This window comes from Mus caroli, chromosome 12 (assembly GCF_900094665.2).
Source record: "Mus caroli chromosome 12, CAROLI_EIJ_v1.1, whole genome shotgun sequence".
In the NCBI taxonomy this organism is placed as follows: domain Eukaryota; kingdom Metazoa; phylum Chordata; class Mammalia; order Rodentia; family Muridae; genus Mus; species Mus caroli.
The window spans coordinates 93824789-93848735 of NC_034581.1; the positions used below are offsets into that span (position 1 = coordinate 93824789).

At 47.9% G+C, this 23947-nt stretch overlaps 1 protein-coding gene across 8 annotated transcripts in view; it reads right to left on the reverse strand.

Moving 5' to 3' along the window:
- Foxn3 (forkhead box N3) overlaps positions 1-23947 on the reverse strand; it is a 364206-nt gene that overhangs the window by 21427 nt on the left and 318832 nt on the right. For 5 of the 8 annotated variants that reach the window (XM_029484506.1, XM_029484505.1, XM_029484504.1 and 2 more), the window contains one exon: positions 2189-2254. The exons of 2 other annotated variants lie outside the window; for them this stretch is intronic. In XM_029484506.1, coding sequence (XP_029340366.1) covers positions 2189-2254 — 66 coding nt within the window. The remainder of the gene's footprint in view (positions 1-2188; positions 2255-23947) is intronic. One more of the 8 variants, XM_021179586.2, reaches the window with a different exon arrangement.

Sequence of the window (23947 nt, forward strand, 5' to 3'; positions counted from 1 at the left end):
CACTATTCCAATCTTTAGGGGCTCTGCAGTCTGCCACTGACTGTGCTTATACTTGACCTCCAGATGGGAAGGCAGATATGAAGTCAGTGTCCACGCTCTTCTTGTTCTCAGTCCCCACTGCTGTTCCTGTCTCTGAGTGTGTCCTCTGGTGACCTTCACGGGCATCCCAGTGGTGCCTGCCAGGACCTTGGAGAGCCTTCTTGGCCTGGGCCCTCGTGAAGGGTGTGGCTACACTTTCACAGAATGTTGTTAAAAGCTTTCTTTTTAAAAAGCCCACTAAAATGATCCTACAGAGCTGGGTAATAGAGCTCCGTCTGGAGTCCTGGTTTCCATCCCTAGCGCACGTATGCATATATGGTATGGTGGTGCTTGCCAGAGAAATGGTGGGCGGCAGGAGGAGAAGTTGTTCAAGGTCATCCCTGGCTACACAGCAAGTTTGGGGGCCAGCCAGGATCACGTGGAACCCCACCCTAGAAAGAATGGAAAAAGAATCCACACCTTTAACACATGAGCACTTTTAAAACTCAGTGCGGCACTTGGACGTAAATAGGACTGTGGATATTGTAGAAAGAGAATTACAGTTGGAGAGTTACAGGGATGGAGAGAGGAAAGGCTCGTTTGGCCAAGGAAATATCAAAAAGCAATCCTGTCAGCAAATCAGGAGAACCCAACCTGTGGTCAAGAGGCCAGGAATAAGAGACTTTCAGGAGAGACACTGAAGATCTGTGAGTGCTCACTCCATACCCCTTGACTTTCCTAGACTCTCCATTCCCTTCTCAGCCTAGGGACCAGTCCATCTGAAGTACATACACATAAAGAAATACCCACAGCACACAGAGGTATCGAGCCGAGGAAGGGGTTTGAATTTACACGGCTCTGAGAGATTGGAGTGCTTCCACTAAGACAGGTCATGCCACCATGCCACCTGATCACAGGAACCTTTCCAGCCCGTGACTTGATGACCACTGGAGTCTATAATTTTTTCCTGAAATGTCATCTAAGAACGGATTTTAAGTACAGATTCCTCTGACACTTAAGAGCCACATTCCAGGCTAGCTAGGTGAACTGCTATCTGCTTAGCGGTAGAGTAGGCTGGCTGGAGGTGTGAGCAGCCTCGCCGTCCATACGCCAGGAAAAGGAGGCTGGCAATGGGGAGTGAGTGTTCTGCAGTCATGGCAGGTAAGGGTGGCCCCAGACACAGGGCCAGGCTCTCTGAACATGCTCACTTGGCAATATCTCTTGGATCTTTTAAAATTGGTACAAAGAAAAATGACGGGACGGGGGTCTGGAATTCTTATTACTCCACCATGAATCTACTGTGCATCTTGGGAGCGATGTTTTCTTGTGGGAAGTGCTACTGTCTCCAAAGTGGGGGGGGATTCTCATTGCTTTGGAAGGCAATGATATCTTCAGAAAGCCAGAGCTCCACGCCAGCTGGAAACCTAGTCACAGGCGCAAGACAGGTAGGGAGCAGTCACTAGCAGTGTCACAGGAGGACCAGCCATGTCAAGTTACTTTCTGCACGTGTGACCGAGCAGCACAGAAGACACGCAGATCTTAGTGTACCATCTCTCGGCTCAGTGTGGTTCTGGCCGGATGTGGGGCATGGACAGACGCACTGACCTTAGGCTGTGAGGCGGGGGAGACATCTTGATTTCAGGTCAGCTATAAAGATGAGAAAGGGAAAGGAAAGACACTAGGCAGTGGGCGGGAGTCAGGCCCAAGCAAGGCAACGAGCGACCTGTCGTCATTAAGTTAACACTGCTCCATGAGCCCTACTAAACTACATCAGCCCTGCCCTTCTCTCTGTGGCCACTTAGTAGGCAGGGTAGAGGTGATGCAATGTGGTACTGTGGTTCCATCTTAAGGCCAAGCCACTCATGGGCGGGCCAAACTCTCCAGAATGTACCCTAATATTATTGAAGACCTAGACAGGAAAAAAATAAAAACGTTTACAACTGGGTACTGCTTAGCTCACTATGATGGAAAAGCTGGCCCAGGGACTCTCTCCTACAGACTCATGGGGTAGGTGTGGCTGTATGTGTGCATGCATGTGTATGTTCAGTTTTGAAGGGGATGCTCCAGGTGCAGAGCTTTGCCAGCATTAGTGCTTCCTATGGCCTGGGATGTAAATGAGAGGTGACGTTCACAAACTGTGGTGCTGTATGCTATAGAAATATCTACTCACAACCTGCTTGTATCTCAGGGGGAGAATTCAAAAGCATCATGGCACTGGCAGCATCAATGTCAGGATCTGGAAAAATCAACCAATAAATAACATTATTTACAACGGGGCTGGTGTGTATGTGTCCTTTTCCCCCTGCAAGTTACAGCTTATGAATGTGACAGAGGGAAAAAAAAAAGCCATCCAGATGAAGGACTGCAGAGGTGACTCTCACACCATTCGGACTTAAGAGAAAGAAAAGTTATTCTAGAATGAGATTCAAAGAACATGTTAGTATTTTCTTCTTCTTCTTTAAGATCTATGACCATATCCTCTCGTGCTTGTTAATGTTGGGTCTGCACTGTGGGTGTCTGATAAGCTGCTGGTCTGGGCGCCCCCAGTTTTTTACCCTAGGGTGGAGAAGTAGGTGAGCCAGAAACAATAGGAAGGTCAGCCTGGGAATCTCTAATGTTGGGGAGGAACTCACAGCATCAGAGAAAGCTCTGAAAACACCTGCATCCAGACAGATACAAACAAGACATTTGGTCATTTCCATTCGTCAGCAGAATAGAAATTGCATTTTACAAGGGTATGTGTGCACACGGTGGTGTTGAGAGGTGGTGAAGGCATTTTTTTTTTTAAAAGCACATAAAGTACAAAGAAAGGCATCGAGGAAGTTCTGCTGTTGAAGGCTTATGTCCTCATTTATTATTGCTTTTAATCTGCTCCCTCCCGAACGCACATCACTTTATTGCTATAATTCTTAATAGGTTTCTGAATCCTTACCAATCCACCAGTTGACAGATGGCAGGTTATATAGAGACAGAGAAAAATATTATCCCTTTATAACTAAATTCATTTCCCTCTGAGAAACAGCAGCGCCGCTGCTATGGAAATGAAGGTCACCATGGCAACGGTAAACAACCCCCAAGAATGGTCACTGAATAGGCTGAAAAGAACATCTGCCCCAGCCCAGCGTCCCAGCTGCCCTGGGGCGAAATTCGCTAATAGTGCAGTGAGGCCTTGTGACAGAAGCTGCCGCCTGTCCCCTGTCCAAATAAATGAAGTGTGCAATTGAAGCCGACATCAAAATGCCTGCCCTTGCAGATTACTGCCTCCATGTCCGCTAAACCCAGTAACTAATGACTGGGGAGAGGGGGCCTCGTACTTGTCAGTTTTTGTACAAATTACATACCAAAAAATTCAATTTACCACTAATGGCTCCATGGCACTTTATTTTGGGTATTATGCGAGAAAATTACTTTTTTACTGTTTTAAAAAGGTGCATTTTTCATACTTTCTATGTGTAGTTTAATTCCAAGGGAGTAATGCAATGCATGATAAAGCCCCACAAGCGATTAATAATATGGATGATGCTGGTTTCAGAAGACAATGCCTTAGGGAAAAGAAAAAAAAAAGGAAAAGAAACTTCACTCTGCCCTTTTCTATTTTGCCTGCAGGAGGCCTGTTACCAAATACCATAATGGAGCAAAAGTTTATTTTAATAAGCGCATTGTAGGAGAAACAGGTAAATTAGCTTCCTTGGCAACTCCTGGGGTGACATTGCTCAAACAGTCAATTCCTCCCCCCTGATACATGTTCAGTGAGTCACAGAAAAGCTTCAAGTTCCACTCTGCTCCCGCGTCCCTACTGCCCAGCAGTGAAGACCTTGGTCCCATGGGTGGCAAAGGACAAGTCCTGAGGCGGCCCCACTTTGCTCTCAGGGAGCAAATATGTGCTGTGCCTTTTCTTTTTCCCATACAAAACTTCACTGCCATCTTTTTAAGTTCTAAGTGCAACAGGTGGTCGGAGTTGCCCTGGCTACGTGGTCTCTATCCTCCCCCCCAAAGGGGAGGGTCCCTGGGGTAGTGGGAAGCTCAGATATGAAATTAGGAGACAAAAAAGTAAGTTCCATTCCTTCTCAGGAGGAAGTCTGAGGGTCACAGACAAGCATGGCCTTAGTGAAAGAAAGAGAGCCTGCGAAGCAAAGAATAGCATCAGTCGGCTCTTACAGGGATCTAGGGAGCCGAAACTCGAGGGAGGAGCTACCCAGCATCTCCCCATGACGCTCCACCCACCCAAACCAAGTCGAACAGACATGCCTAAGTTGGAAAACACAGGATGCTGACCCCCTCCCCTACTTTCCTCTGAGCAGACGTACTGCCTCCACGGATGGGGATGCTGATGCCCTCAGAGAACCCAAGCCCCACCTCCTCTCTCTTTAGGAATTCCGGGGGAATGTAACAGGCAGACTTCTCATGATCTAACATATATGTGTGTGGTAGTATCTGCAGTGTCAGGCATTCATTGAGGGTCTTGGAATGAATCTCCCGCTGAAAAGGGGAGAGCACCGTATCTGCAAAACAGTTGGCTGTAGCCTAATTTCTTTTCACTTAATAATATATCTTGGCAACCTTTTGCTAACATTATTAAAAGTTTTTGCAATGGCGTATCTTGTGTGTGTGTGTGTGTGTGTGTGTGTGTGTGTGTGTGTGTGTAGAAAACCTCCTTGCTGCACTGGCAGTCTCTTTTCCTTAGATGCTGGCTTTCCAGGAAGGGGAGATGAAACATCTCGGGTGATAATGGAATCCGCCTGGAGCTGAAGTTCCGCCCCACAGATCCTGGCCATGTTTACATGCTGTTTACATGTTGTTTGTTTACATGTTTACAGCATGTTAACGCATGCTTACACACTGCCTCTGGAGAGCCCCTTCCCACCACCCTTACCCAGCACGGCTCCTTTCGGCATTCCTGTGTCACGCCCTCCTCTACCCACCTCAGCTTCTCTGGGGATCAGCTCATGGCTCCCCTTGGGTGACAGGCTGTCCTACTGGGTGCACTTAGGGCCTTTATAGGCTTCCCCTCTCGTTTGCATTCAATAAAAAAAAAATCAACCACCTGAATGAAGCCGAGACACTTTCTGATGGAAGTGGCCATTTGGGGTGAGCTGGGAACATTTGAGAGGACTGGGGAGCTGTTTTGGGGGGGGGTGTGTCTGGGGATATGTCTGTTCCTGAGGAACACCAATTCCACAGAGAGTCAAGGAAGGAGTGAAGTGGGCGGGCTGTGGAAGAGGTTTCCTTGGTTGCCGAAGGTGAGGTGGGGGGCTTCCCATTGCCGTTCAGTGTGGTTTATCAGTCTAAGAAGAGATGATGGTGTTTTGTTCGGGACTCACAAACACACAAACACAGGAGTTAACATTCCTGTTGTAATCTGGGAAACCACAGCGAGGCAGAGGTTCAGGAGAGTAAAACAGCATGACTGTTTATTTTGGGATAGTCCCTAGCTCTGCATCCTGGTACAGGAAGCCAAGTTAAGTGCGACAGGTTAGTACCCAGCATGCTACCATGGTGCTTGGTAGAGTTAGGACCACCATCCATGCATGTATCCTGTGATGAAGGAGTCCCAGATTATGCTTTGGCAACAGCATTGCTTCTCTGAACGTTGCCAGTGCTGCATATCAACTTGGACCTTTGGTGTGGTCAGCTTTTCTGCAGTACAGGACCGAGAAATGGTGGCACAGCCTGTTTCCCATCCTTCTTCCCTTGAATGTCCATACAAGCCGACCCACACAAATGAGGAAAACAGGCTTCTAAGCTTCTGTCATCCATGGCTCAGCCCACTTGGATTAGGATAAAGTTGAATCTTGCTTTCCCAGCACAGGGGGATGGTTCCATCTGGGAGTGGTGGAGGCTTTCCTCTGTGGGCAGGGTGGGAAAAGCACTAGATAAACCAGGCAGGGGGATTGCTAGGTTCAAGTCCTGGGTCCACTGCTAGTTAACATGGGACTCTCACATTGCTGGGCCTGACCTCACTCATTATAAAATGGTGTGGGTGACTGCAGACATGAGAGGAGCCTGAGTCTATGCCAGTTTTCACAGCTTCCTAGCTATCTGTAATGTCACCTGACAGCTTTTTTCCTTTTAGACTCATGACTGACAGAACTATGGACTCCAAGAGGCAGCTTCCAGATGCACCATCTGCTCCAAGGTGTCTGGAGGTAGAGGACAATCTTTAAAGCCAGGAGAATATACCACTCCTACAAAGCCATGGCCTGCCTGTCGGGTAGGTGTTTGGTGGGTTCTTGGTGTGACTTCTGTTGGGTACCAGACGGAAGTGTCTGGAAAGGCTATGTGTTTAAGCAACCTTAAAATATAAAGGCAGACAGAAGGCATGGTCCTCACTCTCAAAACAAAACAAAACAAAAACAAACAAACAAAAAAACCCCCAACCAACCAAACAAACAAAAAACAGAACAAAACAAACCAGCTCAGAGCTGGCAGGCTACCAAACAGTTTTCTCAGATGGAAACCTTGGGCAGTCTGATCACTTCCGGAAATCATTTGATCTTCCACCCAGTGAATGTGCCCCCCCCCCCACTCCTCCTTACATGTCAAGTGATTTTCACGGTGTTATAATGTCACAGGATTGATCCAAAGATAATAGATGTGGGGAAAATGTCACATACTAAGTATAATAGTGCGGATATGGACAACCAGAAGCGCACACTGGCGCCCTCTCGTGTGCCTGTCTACAAGGCAAGTGGGCCGTTAAGGTTCTTCCTTGCCTGCCTCACTTGCTGCTTAAGATGGTACTTGGGACCTGTCAGTGTGGAGCGAAGCACACACAGGATAAATGAATGGGTGACTTTATCTTAGTCACTGGTCGGGTGAGTAGAAAACTCGGTCCTTGGCTAGGGATGGCACCTGAGTGCGGGGCTCAGGATGGACAGTGGAACTCACTGGGGACTCTGTCAAAACCAGACGGCACTGAACTGTGCATGCAGAGGGAAGCTAAGACTCCTTGCAGGGGCTGTGAATGTGACCGGAGAGAACCCAGAGCAAAGGTAAGCGAATGGAGAAAAGAAAAGGAGGACACGACCTCTCTAGACATGGGTTGAGGAACAAGTTTGTGTGGATATAAGGGAGAAAACAGGAAGAGGCATCCAGGAGAGTCCACAGAGGGCATGGCCAGCAAATGGAGCAGGGCATCCATCATAAGGAGAGGAAGAGAGAGGAGCCTGGAGTGCCTGCTAAGAGTTCCAGAGGCCAAAGAGTTTGAAAAGAGGCCAGTGTAGCCCAAATGGCTGGGTTATATAAGGAAGGAAAGCAGCCCCTGGGTTGGAGAGCTCAGGGTAGGTGGTGGGGTATGCCATCCAGGAGGACCCATTAACAGGTAGGAACTGAGGGATGCAGGGACAACCCCGTGGCCAGTGTCAACTTTGACTGGGTAATAGGCACCTCAATTAGCCATCTTCTTGAGGCCTAATAGAAAGCACTCCCTGGAAAGCCTTCCCTTCCCATGACTTTGCCAGATCATTTAGGTCTGAGACAGCTTTATCCATTTTCTGTAACTGCGCGTGAGAATGACATACCAAGAAGTATTTGCTTAATTCCTAAAAATCGAGAGAAAAGACCTGATTCTCTCTTAGGACCAAGAAACACTAGAAAACAAAGAAACAAGCCATAAAACGCTCCAGGAAGTAGCAAAGCCCTTCTAACTGAGCCCTGTTTCTCAACTGGGGGTGATTTCCCTCTCCCTTGCCCAAGGACATGTGGCAATGCCTGGAAACAGTTTTGATCATCATGACTGGGTGGGATGGTTAACACTCCGCAGTGCAGGACACAGCACTATCTGGTCCATACGATGAGAGTGGAGGGAAACCGTGGCTGAGTTAGCATGCACATGTGCTACAGCTGAGAAGGGAATCTCTGAATCATTGTCTCCAGGAGAACACAGCAAAACAAGACATGAAAAGTCACCTTGTTGCTTATCCCTGCCTCCCCTGCCCTCCTCGTGCAAAATCTCTGAGAGAGATATAGAATATCTGCATTTGTGACTCTGAAGTCACTGACGCCTTTAGCTTCCATTGCAACCAATCTAAAGCAGCTGCAAGTGGTCTGGCCAGCAGCAGAAGGGAGTCGGTAGTGCGGTCGGCTCTGGTGACGTCATTTGCCACCAGTGATGTCACTAGCCACCACTACTTCTACATCCCCTCTGCCTGAGTGTTGTGAAGACGGAAGCACTGGGGAAGAACCAGGAACAAGAGGAAGGAAGGAGCTACAGGCATGGGGACTGAGGGACTCTCATCAGAACTATGGCTTTACCTCAGGATAGGGAAAGCAGCATCACGGGTGTGGGAAGAATGTGAAGTCTCCTAACAAAGACTGATGCCAGGGTGTAACTTCAATCACTGCCTTCATGATGGGATGAGCACAGAGCACACCAGGAGTGCACCTTAGAAGGACTCGGGGTCAGCTGGGCTGGTGACATAGGCCTCTAGCCCTAGCAGGGACACTTTAGACCTCCCAGGTCACAGTGTGGCACACTATTATCCTGGTACTTGGGAACAAATGCAGAGGAATTGCCCATGAGTTTGAGGCCAGCATGGGCTACACAGAAAGCTCCAGGCCAGCTATTGCTGCAATATAGCAGCCAGATTGGAGAGCGGAAAGAATCTGTAGCAAGGCAGGCCAGGGAGGATGTGTGACCCACACCTGTAGCTTAGATGTCAGGAGGCCCTCATTTCTACATACTTTTAGTCTTTCTCAGATTAAAACCTGACCAGAAAAACCTAAAGAAAAAGAATTGACTGAATCCACAGGCTGGCATCACCACTAACTAACTCTGAAAACCGAAGGGGGGAATAAAGTTTATCCAAGCCACAACCCAGTCCAAAGCAGCTTTCTCGCTTTGCCAACCAAACCCACTTATTACCCCCAACTCTGTTTCCTGTTGAAAAGGGTGCTGGGGAAGGTCGTAGGAAGTCAGAACTGAGCTCAGATGCCAGGGCCGTGGTCTGTCTAGGTCTACACTGCCCACGGCTAGGGTGGCACGGAGGTGTCTGGGCTGGGTCTCAGGGTCACGAGTGCTGTTTCTCTCTAGAGAAAACAAAAGCTCGTTGATGCTCTCCAGGGAGCCGCTCCACGCTTCCACTTTCTCTGGGCAGCAAGGACCTTACAGTTGATGTCTCCTGAGCTCTGTCTACTTTGCCGAATCTGTGTCCAAAGCAAGCGAGCACAGTGACTGCAGTTTTTGTCCTGATTATCAGCGAACACCTTTCACCTGCTGTTCTAAATTTCACGAGTGTCTACCTCTGTAGCGCCTCTGACTAGGTGACAGATGTCTCTCTACCAGCTGCCTGGGAGACAAACAAGCTGAAATGGGTTGCACAAAACAATCTAAATTTCCAGACTTGGAGAGGATGGAGGTACAAGACCTGATACAGGTTAGGATTTGTCCTGTGGGTCACAGGAAGAGGAGTTAAGTCCGTGAGATGCCCTTTGGGCTCAGCATCTCCATTTTGAAACCTCTTGCTTACTTGTGGTTGTGTTTTGTTTTGTTTTGTTGTTGTTTTTAAACTAGGGATATAGGGAGAAACTTTGGCACATGCTGGCTTCTTGTGGGGCTCCTACAAGAGCTCAGAACTCCCCTCTCTGCCTCCCCCACCTTAGTATCTGGAAGGAAGGACATCTCCAGTCTATTAGTTGGAGATGACATGAAGGCCATGGGATGAGAACAGAAACCAGGGAGGGGTAGTGGGAGCACCAGCCAGCTGGGCACTAACTGGCAGTGGAGCCTGTCTGCACTCAGCCCGCTTCCTCTCTCTGTGCTGCCCAGTCAACTACCCCCATTTACTGGAAGACCAGCTGCTGCCCTGTTTCCACCCTAGACACTACCTCCCCGCTCTGTGAGGTGCTCAGAATTCCCCTCATCCACTCTCTCCTGCCACTGAGTAGCAGGGCCCCATGCTGCTGAAATGGAGACCTTCCACAGGCAGGGCGTCTTCATTAGCTCTGGCTTCAGCTGGGCATATGTGCCAAGCCACTTTTCCAGGAGGAAAGAATCCATCTCAGCGGGACACTGGCTGATGTGGGAGCCAGAGGGGAAAAGGCTCAAGACCCGGAAGTCAGTGTTGCAAGGCACACCTGCGCCTAAGGCTAAGTCAGGACTGTTGAAGGATTTCTAAAAATTGGTTGTTCAGATCCTGTTTGGGGAATCTTACTAAAAAGAGCAGAAAAGGGGGCTCAGCAGTGAAGAGCACTGGCAGCACTCACAACCATCTGCATCTATAATATAGGATTTGAGGCCCTTTCCTGGCATGCAGGTGTACATGCAGATAGATAGAGCACTCATATATGTAATAAATAATATTTTAAAAAAGATCACAAAGACGGGTATACAAAGTGAAGTGTTCTCTCTCTCTCTCTCTCTCACCCCCAAAACAAAAACAATAAGATGGTATCAAACCAACCCCTCAAAACCAAAATAAAGCACTAGACTGCCTGTCCAAAGGTGATTAATGCTCTTTCTCAACAAAGTCAGGGCTCAGGACATGAAAGTCCAAGTGTTCCCACGGTGTAAGATGGCTACCAGGGAGACAGGGAAGGCAGGCTGGGTCATGACCCGCTCAAATTTCATTTTTCCCTGGGACAGGAGTTAAATGTGACCCTCTCCTGTAGTAAGTGCTAACCAATGGTCAAAGCTGACACACCAACGCAGGCTGAGCCCAGCAGACCCAAGGTCATGCCTATCTGGTTAGGTTGGGAGAGGGGGTGAAGGGGGAGAGGACAGATGCTAGCACCCTTCTGACCCTGTAGACAATTAACTTACACTTCCAAGCAGGAGGTGCCCTTACGTTTAACTCTGTAGGCATAACTGTACATAATTAGAAGTCATAATTACAGCTCTCTTTCTCGAATGTGACCACAGTATCCACACTGACCTCTGTGGCAGCCTGGCCTCCATGCTGGGAAGTACAAACAGGGAGGATACAGCCTCTACCCAGTGACCTCACAGAGATGGGCAGCCAATGCCCCAGACATTTCTAAGGTTGGGCATCTACACTTATTCCCTGGGGAGTGAACTTGGGATCTGTTTGGGGTTTCCTAATTATCCCTTTCCACTGAGAAATATTTTACTTTAAATAGACACACAGTAAGCTGGAGCCTCAACATTGTCTTCTTTCAGGACATATGGGAAAGGCCAAAGCAACCATTCAAATTAATATGCCAGTAATTACTGTGTATCTACAGTCTAATTACCCATGAAATGACCAAGTTGAAAAGATCAATTTCTGATCAGCTTTTCACTTGGGCATTTTGTAAAAGTAGCTATGGAGGCTCTAGGTCACTGAAAAATGCCAATTTATTATTAGTTTATTATACCTTATACCCCTATGTGGCCATATATCAAAGCTTATCTCCAATCATGCCACTAAACAAACCATTCCACAGGAAATCAAACTTGTCTGGGTTTTCAGACAGACAGACAGACAGGTCTCAGCTTTGGGCAGGGAAACACAGAATTCAGAAGTTATCCTCTGAAACCATCTTATTGATGAAAAAGAAGAGATAGGCCCAGGTAAAGCAAGAATGAGCCCTGGGTGAGTTGGTTGGCAGTCTCTAACAGTAGACAGGCCCCGCTGGAACCTCAAAGACTCTCCATCCCAGCCATGCCTAGAGAAAGAAGACAGGAGCTCTGTCGCTTTAACAAAACACAGGGCCCAAACTGGATACTTCTCAGGGATATTTAAAACACAAAACACATTGGATTCTCTGTGTATCCCACGCATGCAAACAAGAAGGCAGGACATCTAAAAGATCATCCCAGAGTTTTAGCTCATAAATCCAACGCGGTTTTTCAGCCATGTGACTACCAACTCACTTTGCAGCAAAGGTCAGTCAGTTCCTCTCTGGCTTTTAGGAGTCCGCAGACCTCCCAGCCCTTTCTTTTTAGGAGTATCTGCGCCTCTGCCTATTACTACTAGCCCCTTACACAATCCAGATAGAGTCAACAGTACTTTAACTCTTCAGCTAAATGTTTAGAGATGAGAGAGAGAGAGAGAGAGAGAGAGAGAGAGAGAGAGAGAATGAGAATGAATATCTCACTAGCCTTTGTGGGGCTGAATGAGATGGGAAATTCCCAAGTTCCCTAAGAACAGAGGCAGAGGGCTTCACAGACAAGTCCTGTCCACATCCAAACCCAGGCCAGGGGCGATTCCCACTTGGAGGCATGAACTTTGAAGAAATACAGTTTTTAACCATACACTTCTCTGTGACTGGAGCTGCCTGAGAGTGAAAGATGGGTTTCTGTATTTGTAAAAGCTTTATTCAGTAAGGAGAAATAAAGCCATTCCTCAGAGGTGTCCCAAGCTAGAGTTTAAGGAGAGGAATAATTACCTCACTGCTTCTGTAGGCGTGTCGCTGGAGAGATACACTACCCCAGTACTGTGTTCTATTGGTTCAGTAAGAGAAAGCAAAGGGACTGGGTGTTAATGCACACCAAAGGCATTTAATTGAGACCAGAACATTTGCATCTCAAAGCTTACTCTCTCTACGTGGCCACCAATACAAACTGCATATATCAAGTGTCAGGGTACAGTGATCCAGACGGGTAAGGAAGAACCTACAGAGGGGCACATTCTCAAATTTACAGTAATTATTGAACATTTTTCATGTTATTTACTGGCCAAGAAGTCTAACGCCACACACAGCAAGGATTCTATGACCACGTGCTGGCTTGCTAGGGTCTCGGGACTCTGGCTCCACACACCACCCAGCCGACCGCCACCCTCACAACCAACCTCACAGCCTATTAAAAGGAAGGCTTTGTCCCCGGGGCTTTGCTCACTGCCCTGTAAAGGAGCATCGGCCATATCAATCCCAAGTGTCACCGTGATAGACAAATCACAGATTAAACACCACCCTTCCTCATTTCAATTAAGAGTTCGGAACTGAACTTCGCATCCCATTTGTTTACCTTGATGAAAGTAAAGGTTAGAAACAGGACACTGGGCCAGGGAGATGGCTCGGCAGGTAAAGAAAGCGCTTGCCGTCCAAGCCTGATCTCCTGGGTTTGCATCCCGGGAGTACACGAAAATGGCCACCTGCTGCAGGGCACTTCTGTAAACTGTGCGCTCCCATGGAGATATGGGAGGTAGAGGCAGGATAACTAGCCTGGGTCAGCCTTCCTGGCTTATGTGGCATAAACAGGAGAAACCCAGCCTCAACTGCAGGGTTGTCCTCTGACAACTGCACCATGCCATGCACACATGGACTCATGTGCACAGAAAATAGGTGATAACAGCAACAGCAAGAGCTGCACTTAGCGGTCAAAATGGATTATGTTTTAAAAGTAAAACAGGATATGCCTTTAGTCCCTGCACTCTGAAGGCAGGAGGCAGGAGGCAGGTAGATTTTTGAGCTAGAGGGCGGCCTGGTCTATCTAGAGAGTTCTAGGACAGCCATAACTACACAGAGAAACCCTGTCTCAAACAAATCAAAAACAAAATCAAAGACCCCACAAATATAAATAAAAATTAAACACACACACAGCTGAGTGTGGCAGTTTAGGGGCTCAGGGCATCCTTGGCTAAATAGGGAGCTGTGTGCCAGTGTGGGCTACACGAGAACCCGTCACACACAGAATCCGAGGAACTTGGAGAATTGGCTCAAGTTCAGGGGCAGCCTGGGTTAGTCCTACTCAGCAAGATTTAGAAGTAAAAAGGAAACGGGAGGGGGTGATTTTTAATTTTATTCTCCAAAGAAACTGTCCATTTGGGGCTGCAGAACACAATTAAATTTTTTTTTTTTTTTGCATTTCTCCACAATGTCTAGCTGCCTATTTTCTCTAAGCACTTTGCAAAAACAAACAAAAAGGATAGCTAATGAATCCAATGTGGATTTCACTACTGATTCCATATCACACACACACACACACACACACACACACACATTAATTTGGGGTGGGGAAGATGGCGTGGCTGGTTTGGCTTGGTTTGCCTTGATCCTGGTGACTGACTGGAGTTGCATCTCTAGGACTCATCTACTGGGGAAGAAGTAACTCCAAGTTACTTCTGACCTCCACTTGGGCCTTGTACACACAGGTAAAGAAATCCTTTTTAAAATGTTAATTTATTTGATTCGTTTTAAAAGTAGCAATACTTTCTATTATATAGTGTCTCATTAAACCAACGGACATCACTGTACATCAAACGCTGTATTAGAGCCCAAACTGGGAGCAATCTCAGAGATTAAACTTCCAAGGAAGCTCAATGCTTACTTCCACCAGGTCATCTTGGCCACACCCACTAAGGTGGCAGAAGAGAGCTCACATAGTCCTTCACAGCAGGCAGCTGTGGAGACTGTCCTCCCCTCTCCCCTCAGGAGCTGGACCCCTCCCCACCCCACCCCACCCTCCCATCCCCCCACCCTCTATTTCTCATTAGCATCTATGAAGAGCCAAACAGAGGCAGCTCCTGTGTGAGGAAGGGGCAAACCTGAATGTGGAGGCCAAGAGGATAGATAGGGAAGGAGGGACCAGGTTCAGGGGGTCCGTCCATAAAGGGCTTACTGGGAGCTGCATGAGGCGCTTGTGTGTATTTCTGGGAAGGATCTGGAAGTTTTATGGGGCTCTATAAGAGGCGCAGATACAGAAAGGAGCTGGATTGAGACTCGTTGGGCAGAGGCCTCCCTCTGGAGCGCGTCAGTACAAGAGAATGGCATATCCTCCTCCTTGGTGACAGAAAACAGGGTCCCAAGGTCTCGGGTGCTTGTGAAATTTTCACATGCGCTAACGTGCAGTGTGGTTTTTGACTAAGAGTTTGTAACTACCCAACACAACCCTAACACATTTGTTATTGAGAAACAGAGATGGTTCTGGACTGGAGAGAACGCTCAGTCAGCAGAGTGCTTGCCAAAGAAGCAGGACCTGAGGTTAGGAATCTAGAGCCCAGGCAGAAGGCTGGGCGTGGTGGCATGTATGACCCTATCTGTGGTGAGAGGCAGGTAGAGCCCCAAGGCTGGTCCAGTCAAAACAGTTCAGTGAGAAACTGTCAAAACAAGCAAACAAAAAAGGTGGAAAGACACCAGGGAAAGCTGGCATGGGCCTCTGGGTTCCACATGTATGTGCATGCATGAGTGGCTGCAGGCACACACGCTCGCACCTATGCCAGCAAGTATGTGTAGCACACGCATACACACGCACGCACGCGCGCGCGCGCGCACACACACACACACACACACACACACACACACACACACGGTACTGTTATTACCATGTTGGACATGTTGTTACCATGTGTTGAGCTTTTTCCAGGGATCCCTGAAGATTTAAAACGAAACGAAATGAAACCAAACCAAACCAAAAAAACCCCTAAGTCCCTTAGGGCAGCATGCAAACAAAACTATGGAGAACACATCTCAAGAAGTTAGGAAACTGTTAAAGATGAAGAAATACATCAGCGTACATTCTCTGCGATGATATTATCTTCCTGATTATCCACCAACAGGTCCCGGCAGGTTACCCAGCCTAAATGGCCTCTATTGCCTTATCTGCTAAATGAGAAAATTTCCTTATCTGCAGTCAGGGGGTTGGCGGTGTGAATCTCCAAAGTAGATGCACTATCTTCTAGGTCACAGCCTCCAGCCTATCTTAGAAAGGACAAGGTTTGGTACAGATAAGTTTGCTGGAGACAGGCCCCTGCCTCCTCTACCCAATACAGATCCCTCCTGGCCAGGCTGGGAGGGCTGCCCTTTCTGGGCCTGCTGCTTTGGCTAATCTCTTCAAGTCTCTCTGCTCTGCTGCCCAGACAACTCCACAGCAAACAAGAGCCCGGGCTTCCACCAGCCAGCTCCAAGCTGGGAGCCCGCCTAGTTTGTGAGCTTTGGGGCAGAAGGAGAGCTTTAGTAAGAGTCTTCCCTCCGTTACGGCTGTGAAAGGTGGGGATCGTTAAGGGGTTCTCTGGCAGGCCCTTCACCCTGACCCACCCACCCAGGTCTCCCTTGCACTGTACTTGCCTGGGGAGGTGGGTGGATCTGACGGGAGGCAGCCATATTTTCTGCACTTTGTCCAATGCACTTCCCCTTCTGAGCCTGGTGGGAACTAAATCAGGTGAATGAGCACCTTCTAGCAACATAGCGTATTTTCTTAAAAGAAGAAATACAGGCTACAGCCAGCTCCTCGGGAGCCATACGGTTCCATTCTCTGATGTGTACCACAGGGCCAGGGTTCTGAAGGCATTCCTGGGTAAAGAAGCCAAGTCCCTTGAAAAAAGGAGAATTAAGAGAAATCGCCTGGACAAATACTGTATGTCTTCCGTCACATGCAGAACATAGGTTTTATACACACATGCATCCACACACACTCTATGAATAGACAAGGAGGGACTTGGGGACAGAAGGGGACTGGCAGGACAGGGAAGTGGGGAACTGGAAAGGATAAGAGGGGGCAAATGTGGCCACTGTTCACGATAGACTGGAATGAAAACATCTTCATGGACTTGTTTGCCTAGCATGTACAAAGTCCTACGTTCCATCCCTAGCACAATAAAAGCCAGAGGCAGGGGGACCAGGAGTTCAAGGTCATCCCTGGCTATGTAGGGGGTTCCGAGTCAGCCTAGGCTACCTTAGACTAGAAACAAATAAACAAAACAATGAGTCAGCGGGCCTTTATGAAACCAATCACTTTTGTAGTAAACAGAGTCAACAGAAGTTGCCAAGACATGTTGGCAAAAAGTGGACGGACCTGTGGAAGCTTATTTTGCAAGGTGTCTAAATCAGATAAAAATGGGATTGGCTGCCTCATTACGCAATTAAACCCTAGTCAACAACGGGCAGGGTCTTCTATCTTTCAAAATCCAAACTAGTTATCCAAGCTTTCATTAAGTACAGTTCAGAGACTTTATTGGGGGAAGGCATCCAATTTTTCTTGTCTGGGTTAGACTTTTAAAAAGGGGGAAAATGCTGCTGTGTGAATCTGAGAGCTAGTCTTCATAAAAGAACCACAGTCCCTCGTCCTCTTCCAAATACCTTTTTGCTTCGCTTTTCAGAGTTAGATTTTGGGGGTGGGAGGCGGGGCAGAAAGCCAGAGTGCTGTCCCAGTGAGCAGTCCGGTGGTACCATTTCATGTCTGATCGCTGACTTTCCAAAGCAGAGCCATTTGCACTGTCGTATCAAAGGCTTCCACTATATAAAATGTCATTTCTGTATTAATTTTATGCCCTTGAGGCAGAACATATACGACTAGGACTGAGTGTTCCCCACTGGAAGAAAGGAGGAAGCTTTAGCTAGGTTTAGGAGTCAGGGAAAAGTGGGGCAGGGCACAAGGACTCTGGTCTTCAGATGAAATTATGGTTTTTCTATGCACTCATGAGAAGGAAAGAGGGGGTGAAGAAAAGGGAAGCAGAGACAGACAGACAGACTGATGGACAGGTAATGGCCTGTGTGTGCATTAGTGCGTGCGTGTGTGTCTGTCCTCTGTCTGTCTGTCTGTCCTATAACTGGTGGTGATGCATGGCCGACATCTGAAGAATGAGATGGCTTTGTTGCCTTACTGTGTTAACTGCTAGGCCTATGTGGGCTGAGGAGGAACTGGCTCCTGATACCTAAGACTCTGTCCCGTTACCTTACAGGCACTCAGCAACTTCTCAGCACAGAAAATAACTGCAGCAGTGGCTTGACGACTCCTAACTTGAGGCCTTCATGTCTGTTCCAGAGATGGGCAGCTAGGTTCACCCCAGCCGGCCTGGCTCACCTCTGAGCTTGCGCTGGTCACGCTGTTTCCACACAAACACTAGCTGATCCTCCTTTACTGTGGACAGATGTACTGGGAGGGCTGGAAGGAGGCGCATGTGGGTGGGGAGGGGCCGTGGGAAAATATTACTTGGGCCATAGAAGGCTCAGCTCACCTTCCAAACGTCTCTGCTGGTAAAATATAAAGACGACACCCATCCCTCTCTCCCCCACTCCCCCAGCTTCTTTAGCCTTCAGAGCTGCATGGCTGGCTTCACACTCGCCTGGCCAGTCCTGGTTGCTCTCACGAGTGCTTTCTCTTCCTACTCTCATTGATTTGGACAGCCTCTCTCTTCTCCCTAGGCAAGGTATAAGGTGGGCATACTCGGTAATGCAAGTCTGTCTCTGACCATCCCAATAGCACGGTGTTCCTGTCATGGCGCACAGCTTCCTTGAAGATTTTTGACCTTAGCTGACCCACACCCAAGCCAGAGGCTTCTGGGACATAGCAGTGCCCACGTTAGTAGTTTTTTGTATCTCCCCTTCCCAGCCGGGACCTACGTTGTGCCAATTTTCTCCAAAGGATGTCTTTATTTATCTTACACGCCGATCCTGAGCTCACAAGGGATGCTGCCATCCTGAACGCTGCGTGGAAAAGGATCAGTTGTAGTAAGAAAAGGCCAGGGATCATAGCCCAGCGTGTCTTCTGTGCTCTCTGCTTTCCACCAGACTTGCTAGTCAGAACAGCACCAACATACCAACAGGATCAGCATTCTGTTGCCAGGCTCTTTCTAAATTACACCATTCGTTCGCTGTGTGACACTGGGCGAGCCGCTTTCACTCTCTGGGCTTCAGTTTCTCCTCCAAAAGGGACTAAACATATATTACTTAACAATACTGTGGTTGAAAGTTAAGGTGTTTTTTTTGTTTTTGACAAAATAATAATATATTTAGGAGATTCTAGCTTTAGCTGTTCCTTAGGAGCCATTAGCTTTTCAGACTCACCAGTGAAGCACCATTGGCCAAGAGGAAGGTAACCAAATCCAGTCCCGAAACCTTGGAAGTGGCCACAGGCCTCCCCTCTGGGGACTCTCCTCTATGTTGAGCCCGCAGTACCCTCCGCCTGGCTCTCGATATTTCCATCCCCAGGATGCTGCTACACTTAGGCAAAATGAGCCTGACATCTGTATTCTGTTTGCTAATGAACGGGCGCCATTTGTACCCTTCTCCTGTCTGGGATTCTGCCGTGGAATACTGATGCCATCAGAAATTGGACTCTTTTTTTTTCCCCCTCCTGACACCAAACCCACTCATTTAGCAAAACCCTGCTTTGTTCACTGACGCTGTTATGTTCCTGGATTCCCTGGCAACACATGTGGCAAGCACAGGGCTCTGCGTCTACACTGGCACCGGCCTGTGCAGTACCTGGATATCTGGCTGGCCCTGCGAATTTGGAGCAGCTCTGACTCCTTGGGCCTCTTCAAACAAATCAGTGTATACAACTACACCACCAATACATGTACCTTTTTTGTTACACGTACTTTTAAACCCATGAATGTGGCAGTCAGTTATTTTGAAAACTAAGCCGTTATAATACAGGTTATCTAAATCCTATGTTGTCACCTTGAAGGTAACATACACACACACACACACACACACACACACACACAGAGGCACTTTGACTGTCAAGAAAGTGTCAAGGGAGGTGGTTCAGTTGAGTAAAATCTGGCCTTGCATCCTCACATGAGGACGTGAGTTCAATACCCATGCCTTCCCCATATAAAAAGCTGGGCACGGGGCATGCACTTACTTGGTACTGAGGAGGCAGAGAGAGCAGGATCAAAGTGGCTCACAGCTCAGTCCATCCAGGGCAATAGATGGCCCTAATGAGAGACCCTGTCTGGAAGACCCGATCTCTGCCTCCTCCCACACGGCTGTGTATGTATGTGCTGTGTATCCCCCTCATGTACACTTGCACATAAACACATAAAGACTCCAGTACCAAGTGAGTGTGAGCACTCTCCATAAATGGACACATACTTCTCCTCTGTAACTTGGTTTGCTCCCCGCTCACTGAACCCTGAGTCTTGGCATGCGCTCATCTGGGAACGGAGGTATGTGGTTCATTCCTTCTCATTTCCGCACCAGAGGAAAATATTGGCTCACTCCAGTGTTCCCCTGGTCCTGAACTAGGTTGTTTTCTAACTTTTTCTAACAAAGAATGCTATGGGTGAGTGCCCTTGTGTATGTCTGATTTTTATACATATGGGGTGGCTCTTCCACAGAGCGGGCATTAGAGAGATGCCCTGGTCCTCGTTTTCCTGGCCTGTAAGATGAAGGCTGGACTGATATTCATCCACTGGCCTCTACTCTCACTCTGGACTTTATACCCTTGAGGCCTTTGCGTCCACACTCAGACCCCATGCCCAGCTTAGCACACTAAGTTCTTAAGACTTCTATACGGCAAGCTCATGTAGCCTTACACTGCTTCTCAGCTAACACACGGAGGCATTACTAACTCTCTCTATAAAGTCCTGTCTTCTCCTAAGAAATTCCTACCCTTCTTGGATACTTGGCAGGCATCATCGGATGCTCAGAACTCCTAGCTCAGTTGTATGCACAAGTTCACACACATGTTATCCGCACGGCGGGATAACACTTCACTTGTCATCACGCGCAGGAGCACAGATGTGCCACACTCAGAGAGCTCTCAAGGTATCTCCCGAAGTGGGTGCTGGCTACTCTCGCCAGGTATAGCTTAGTACCAGATGACTTCTCAGTGACTTAGTTTCCATGTCTAGGAAATGGGGATAACAGCAACTTCTTCACTGGTGGGGATGCTGGGCCCATTAGGCCATTCACCAACTTGCCAACCCTGAGAAGGGTGCAGCTCCAATGAGCTTACGTTTGCTGGATATTCCATTTGATCCATGTGACATGGTGTCCTGTGACAGCCCTGAGGTTCACAGCTGGGGTGCAGTGTGAGATGGGGGTCCCTGCTATCCACAGCCTGCCTATAGCTTTACAGCTGGCTTCCAACAGCATCACGCAGCCAAGCAGAGCATGGCTTTGCTCTAGTCTGCTCTGTCTTGCTTTTTGGAAGCCATGCATAGTTTCTAAGGCCCTTCCTCTGGGTTTTCTCTCCCTTTTGCACTGCCAGCAAGCAGCGTGTCTCCCAGTACTACCAGGGTTTTTGGATTCCTTTGGGGCCTTCCTTGATCCCAGTTTAGATTACACAAAGTAGTAGTAAGGAATTTGTGCTCTGGAGTCAAGTGAGATGGGCTCAAATCCCAGCTCAGGCACTTACCAACGATGTTACCTTAGCTAGTCAACTTTTCTGTGCCTCAGCCCTCCTATCTATGAAATGTGTGTCTGTGAGGACTGAGTGAGGCAAGAGGCTTCCTGGTACTCACAATAAGCAATACCTTGTCAGCACACAAGGACACAGCCACAGCGCTGTCACCAAGTGCACATGTGCACGCGTGCATACATGCACGCATGTGTGCACAGGCATACACACAGACACACACACAGACAAGACAGACAGACAGACATATACAGACACACACACACAGCTTTCCGTCACAGCCTACTCTACCAATGGGTCAAGGAGTTGTATTCACAGGTTGAATGTTGAGAAAGGATGCACCCACTACTGACAAAGAAAGCAGGCTGGAGCTCCAACTGGGGCCTTTGCAGCTGACCTGCCCAGCAACCTGACACCGGTGGCTGCATTTGATGGATTTCCAAGCACATACTTTGAACAACAGGACAGATACCCTGGAGATCCAGCCCTGGGCAAACTCCCTGAAAGTCACTCAAGAGCCCTGGAGGGAAGATGAGCCCAGGTTAGGTGAGTCTGCAGGATCACTCAGGTCTAAGCTGACAGAACACAGGAGTGAAAGATGGCCATCAGGTACGGTAGCCACAACAGGGAAGAGAACCATGGAGAACTAATTACAGGGCTCCGCAGAGGACCTGTTCAAGCTCTCGAGCTATGGGCTCGGACCGGCGGCTCGCAAGAGTTTGAGGATGCATTAAACACATGGCCTATTTTTACAATGGCAAGCAGCAAAAAACATCAGTCCAAAACCCGCAACCAAGACAGAGACCGGGTGTATAATGCAGGTGCCAGGGCGGCTGCGAGGCCGTTCAGAACTGACATGGAGAAGAGGGGGGGGATAAAAAAGGTGTAGCATGGATTTTTATTACCTGACGGTAAATACAGTAGCAACAATGATCATTCTGTTATAACGAGAGTTCCATGTCAGCCGAGCGGCTTAGAGAGCATTTCTTGCTTCCTCGCCGATGGTGTTCTATTGCTATGACAACCAATAACATTTTGCACGCCACGGAGCACTATATCATGTATCACCATGGCAGAAAGGGAAATGCCACACTGTACTTAAAAGCCACCTTCTCTCTCTCTCCCTTTTAAAGCCTGTTATCAGTCCGCATGCATTATTCACCACGCCGCATTATATATAACCTTTGGTTACAGTCAGATTTGTGATATAGGTAGCGAAAGCCAGAGAGCCTCGCAAATCCCTTAACATTTTACAACAAATAATAGATAACCAAACTGTATTATTCTGGTTTTTCTTTAAGGCAGTTACAAAGAGCTTGCTTTTACCAACTTCCTCGTTGGATCAAAGGCCTTTGTTAGACTTCTGCAAATGTTTGCCTTGTTCAGCAAGAGCGCTCCGTGACACCCCGAGAGCAGAAAGTATTCCCTTTAAGAGAATACATAAACACTGCCTCTTGAGATGTCTACCTGCTTCACTTGAAACATTGAAACAGTGGACTTAACCATCACTATGGAAACCCATACCCAGGTGCTGGCTACTTGATGCTCTGTACTGAGGAGGCCACTTGGGAGCTGCCCTGAGCCTGCCTATTTGGGCCCTCGGTAGCTCTGGACAGAGTCAACTAGAACTAGGTGTTTTCAGCTCACTTTAACATCTGCCAACCCTGTCTGGTCCCAGAGACAGGGAATATAAAAGAATCAGACAGGATATTCATGGAATTTCAAGGTCTTTGGACTCCAGTCAAGTGGCAGCCAGCGGGTATGGATACAGACTCCTGTGAATAGATGCAGACTCCAGTAGTATTTCCTTAAATCTAAGTATGTGGGCTACCTAAAACCATCCTCTAGTTGAGCCTCACATAGAAAATGACCACAGAAGGGGGTTCATTCCAGCAATTAGGAGAAGAGACACTTGACCAAGTTTAGGCTGACAGCTGCTGATCCATAAGGTGGCTGGTCCAGAAAGGGGGGGGGCGGTGGGGCGGGTGGCAGTCTCCCCACAGGAGGAAGTGTCCTTCCCACAGGAGCAAGCATCCTCCCCACACTGAGAAGACACAGTTGACTGCAGCCAATGTCCCCTTTAGTGTCAGACACTAATATTCTATGTTTTCCTTTCCTTTCTCTCTGCTTCTTTCTCTCTGCTTCTTTCTTTCTTTCTTTCTTTCTTCCTTTCTTTCAAAAGAAGATGCAACTGTTTCTTTTTATAACCTGTTATTTGATGGTAAAAGTTCTGCAGAAAGTATGTAAACTGTGCAGGCTATAGTGTTTCTGAGAGAGAAAACCCCTAGGGCTTTAGCTTTGTTTCTTTGTTGTTGGTTGTTTTGCTTTTGCTTTGTTATATTCGAGACAGGGTTTCTCTGTGTAGTCCTGGCTGTCTTAGAACTCACTCTGTAGACCAGGCTGGCCTCAAACTTAGAAATCCACCTGCCTTTGCCTCCAGAGTGCTGGAATTTTTATTATTTTTTATTGTTATTTTTATTTTGAATCAGAAAGCCTTTTTTGTTTATAATTTCAATAGTTACAGTAATTTTGAGTGATCTTAATGGCTCTGATCAGGGCTCCTACTGAGAATTCACCTTCTTGTTCTATGGGATCTCGTGCATGGAGAGGGAATGCAGGGGCAAACAGAGAGAGGACCTGAGAAGGCCATGGAAGGTGATGCTAAATGTCTGGATACAGCGGCAAGCACCGTAGGTGTGTAGGGTACAGACCCTTCACTTCAGACCCTGTACTAGACTCCTACTGCTTTTTGCATCTGCCCTAGCCACTGTAGGTGCCTATGAAGGCAAAGGGCTGGTGTACATGAACTGATGTAGCCCGGGCTGGTTCCAAACTCACAATGCAGCAAAGATTAAAAGGATAATCTCCAACATCTGCTTCTCCTGCCACCTCCTCTGGAGTGCTAGGATCACAGGCATGCGCCGCGATCCTCAGTTTATGTGGCACCAAGAACTGAACCCTGCA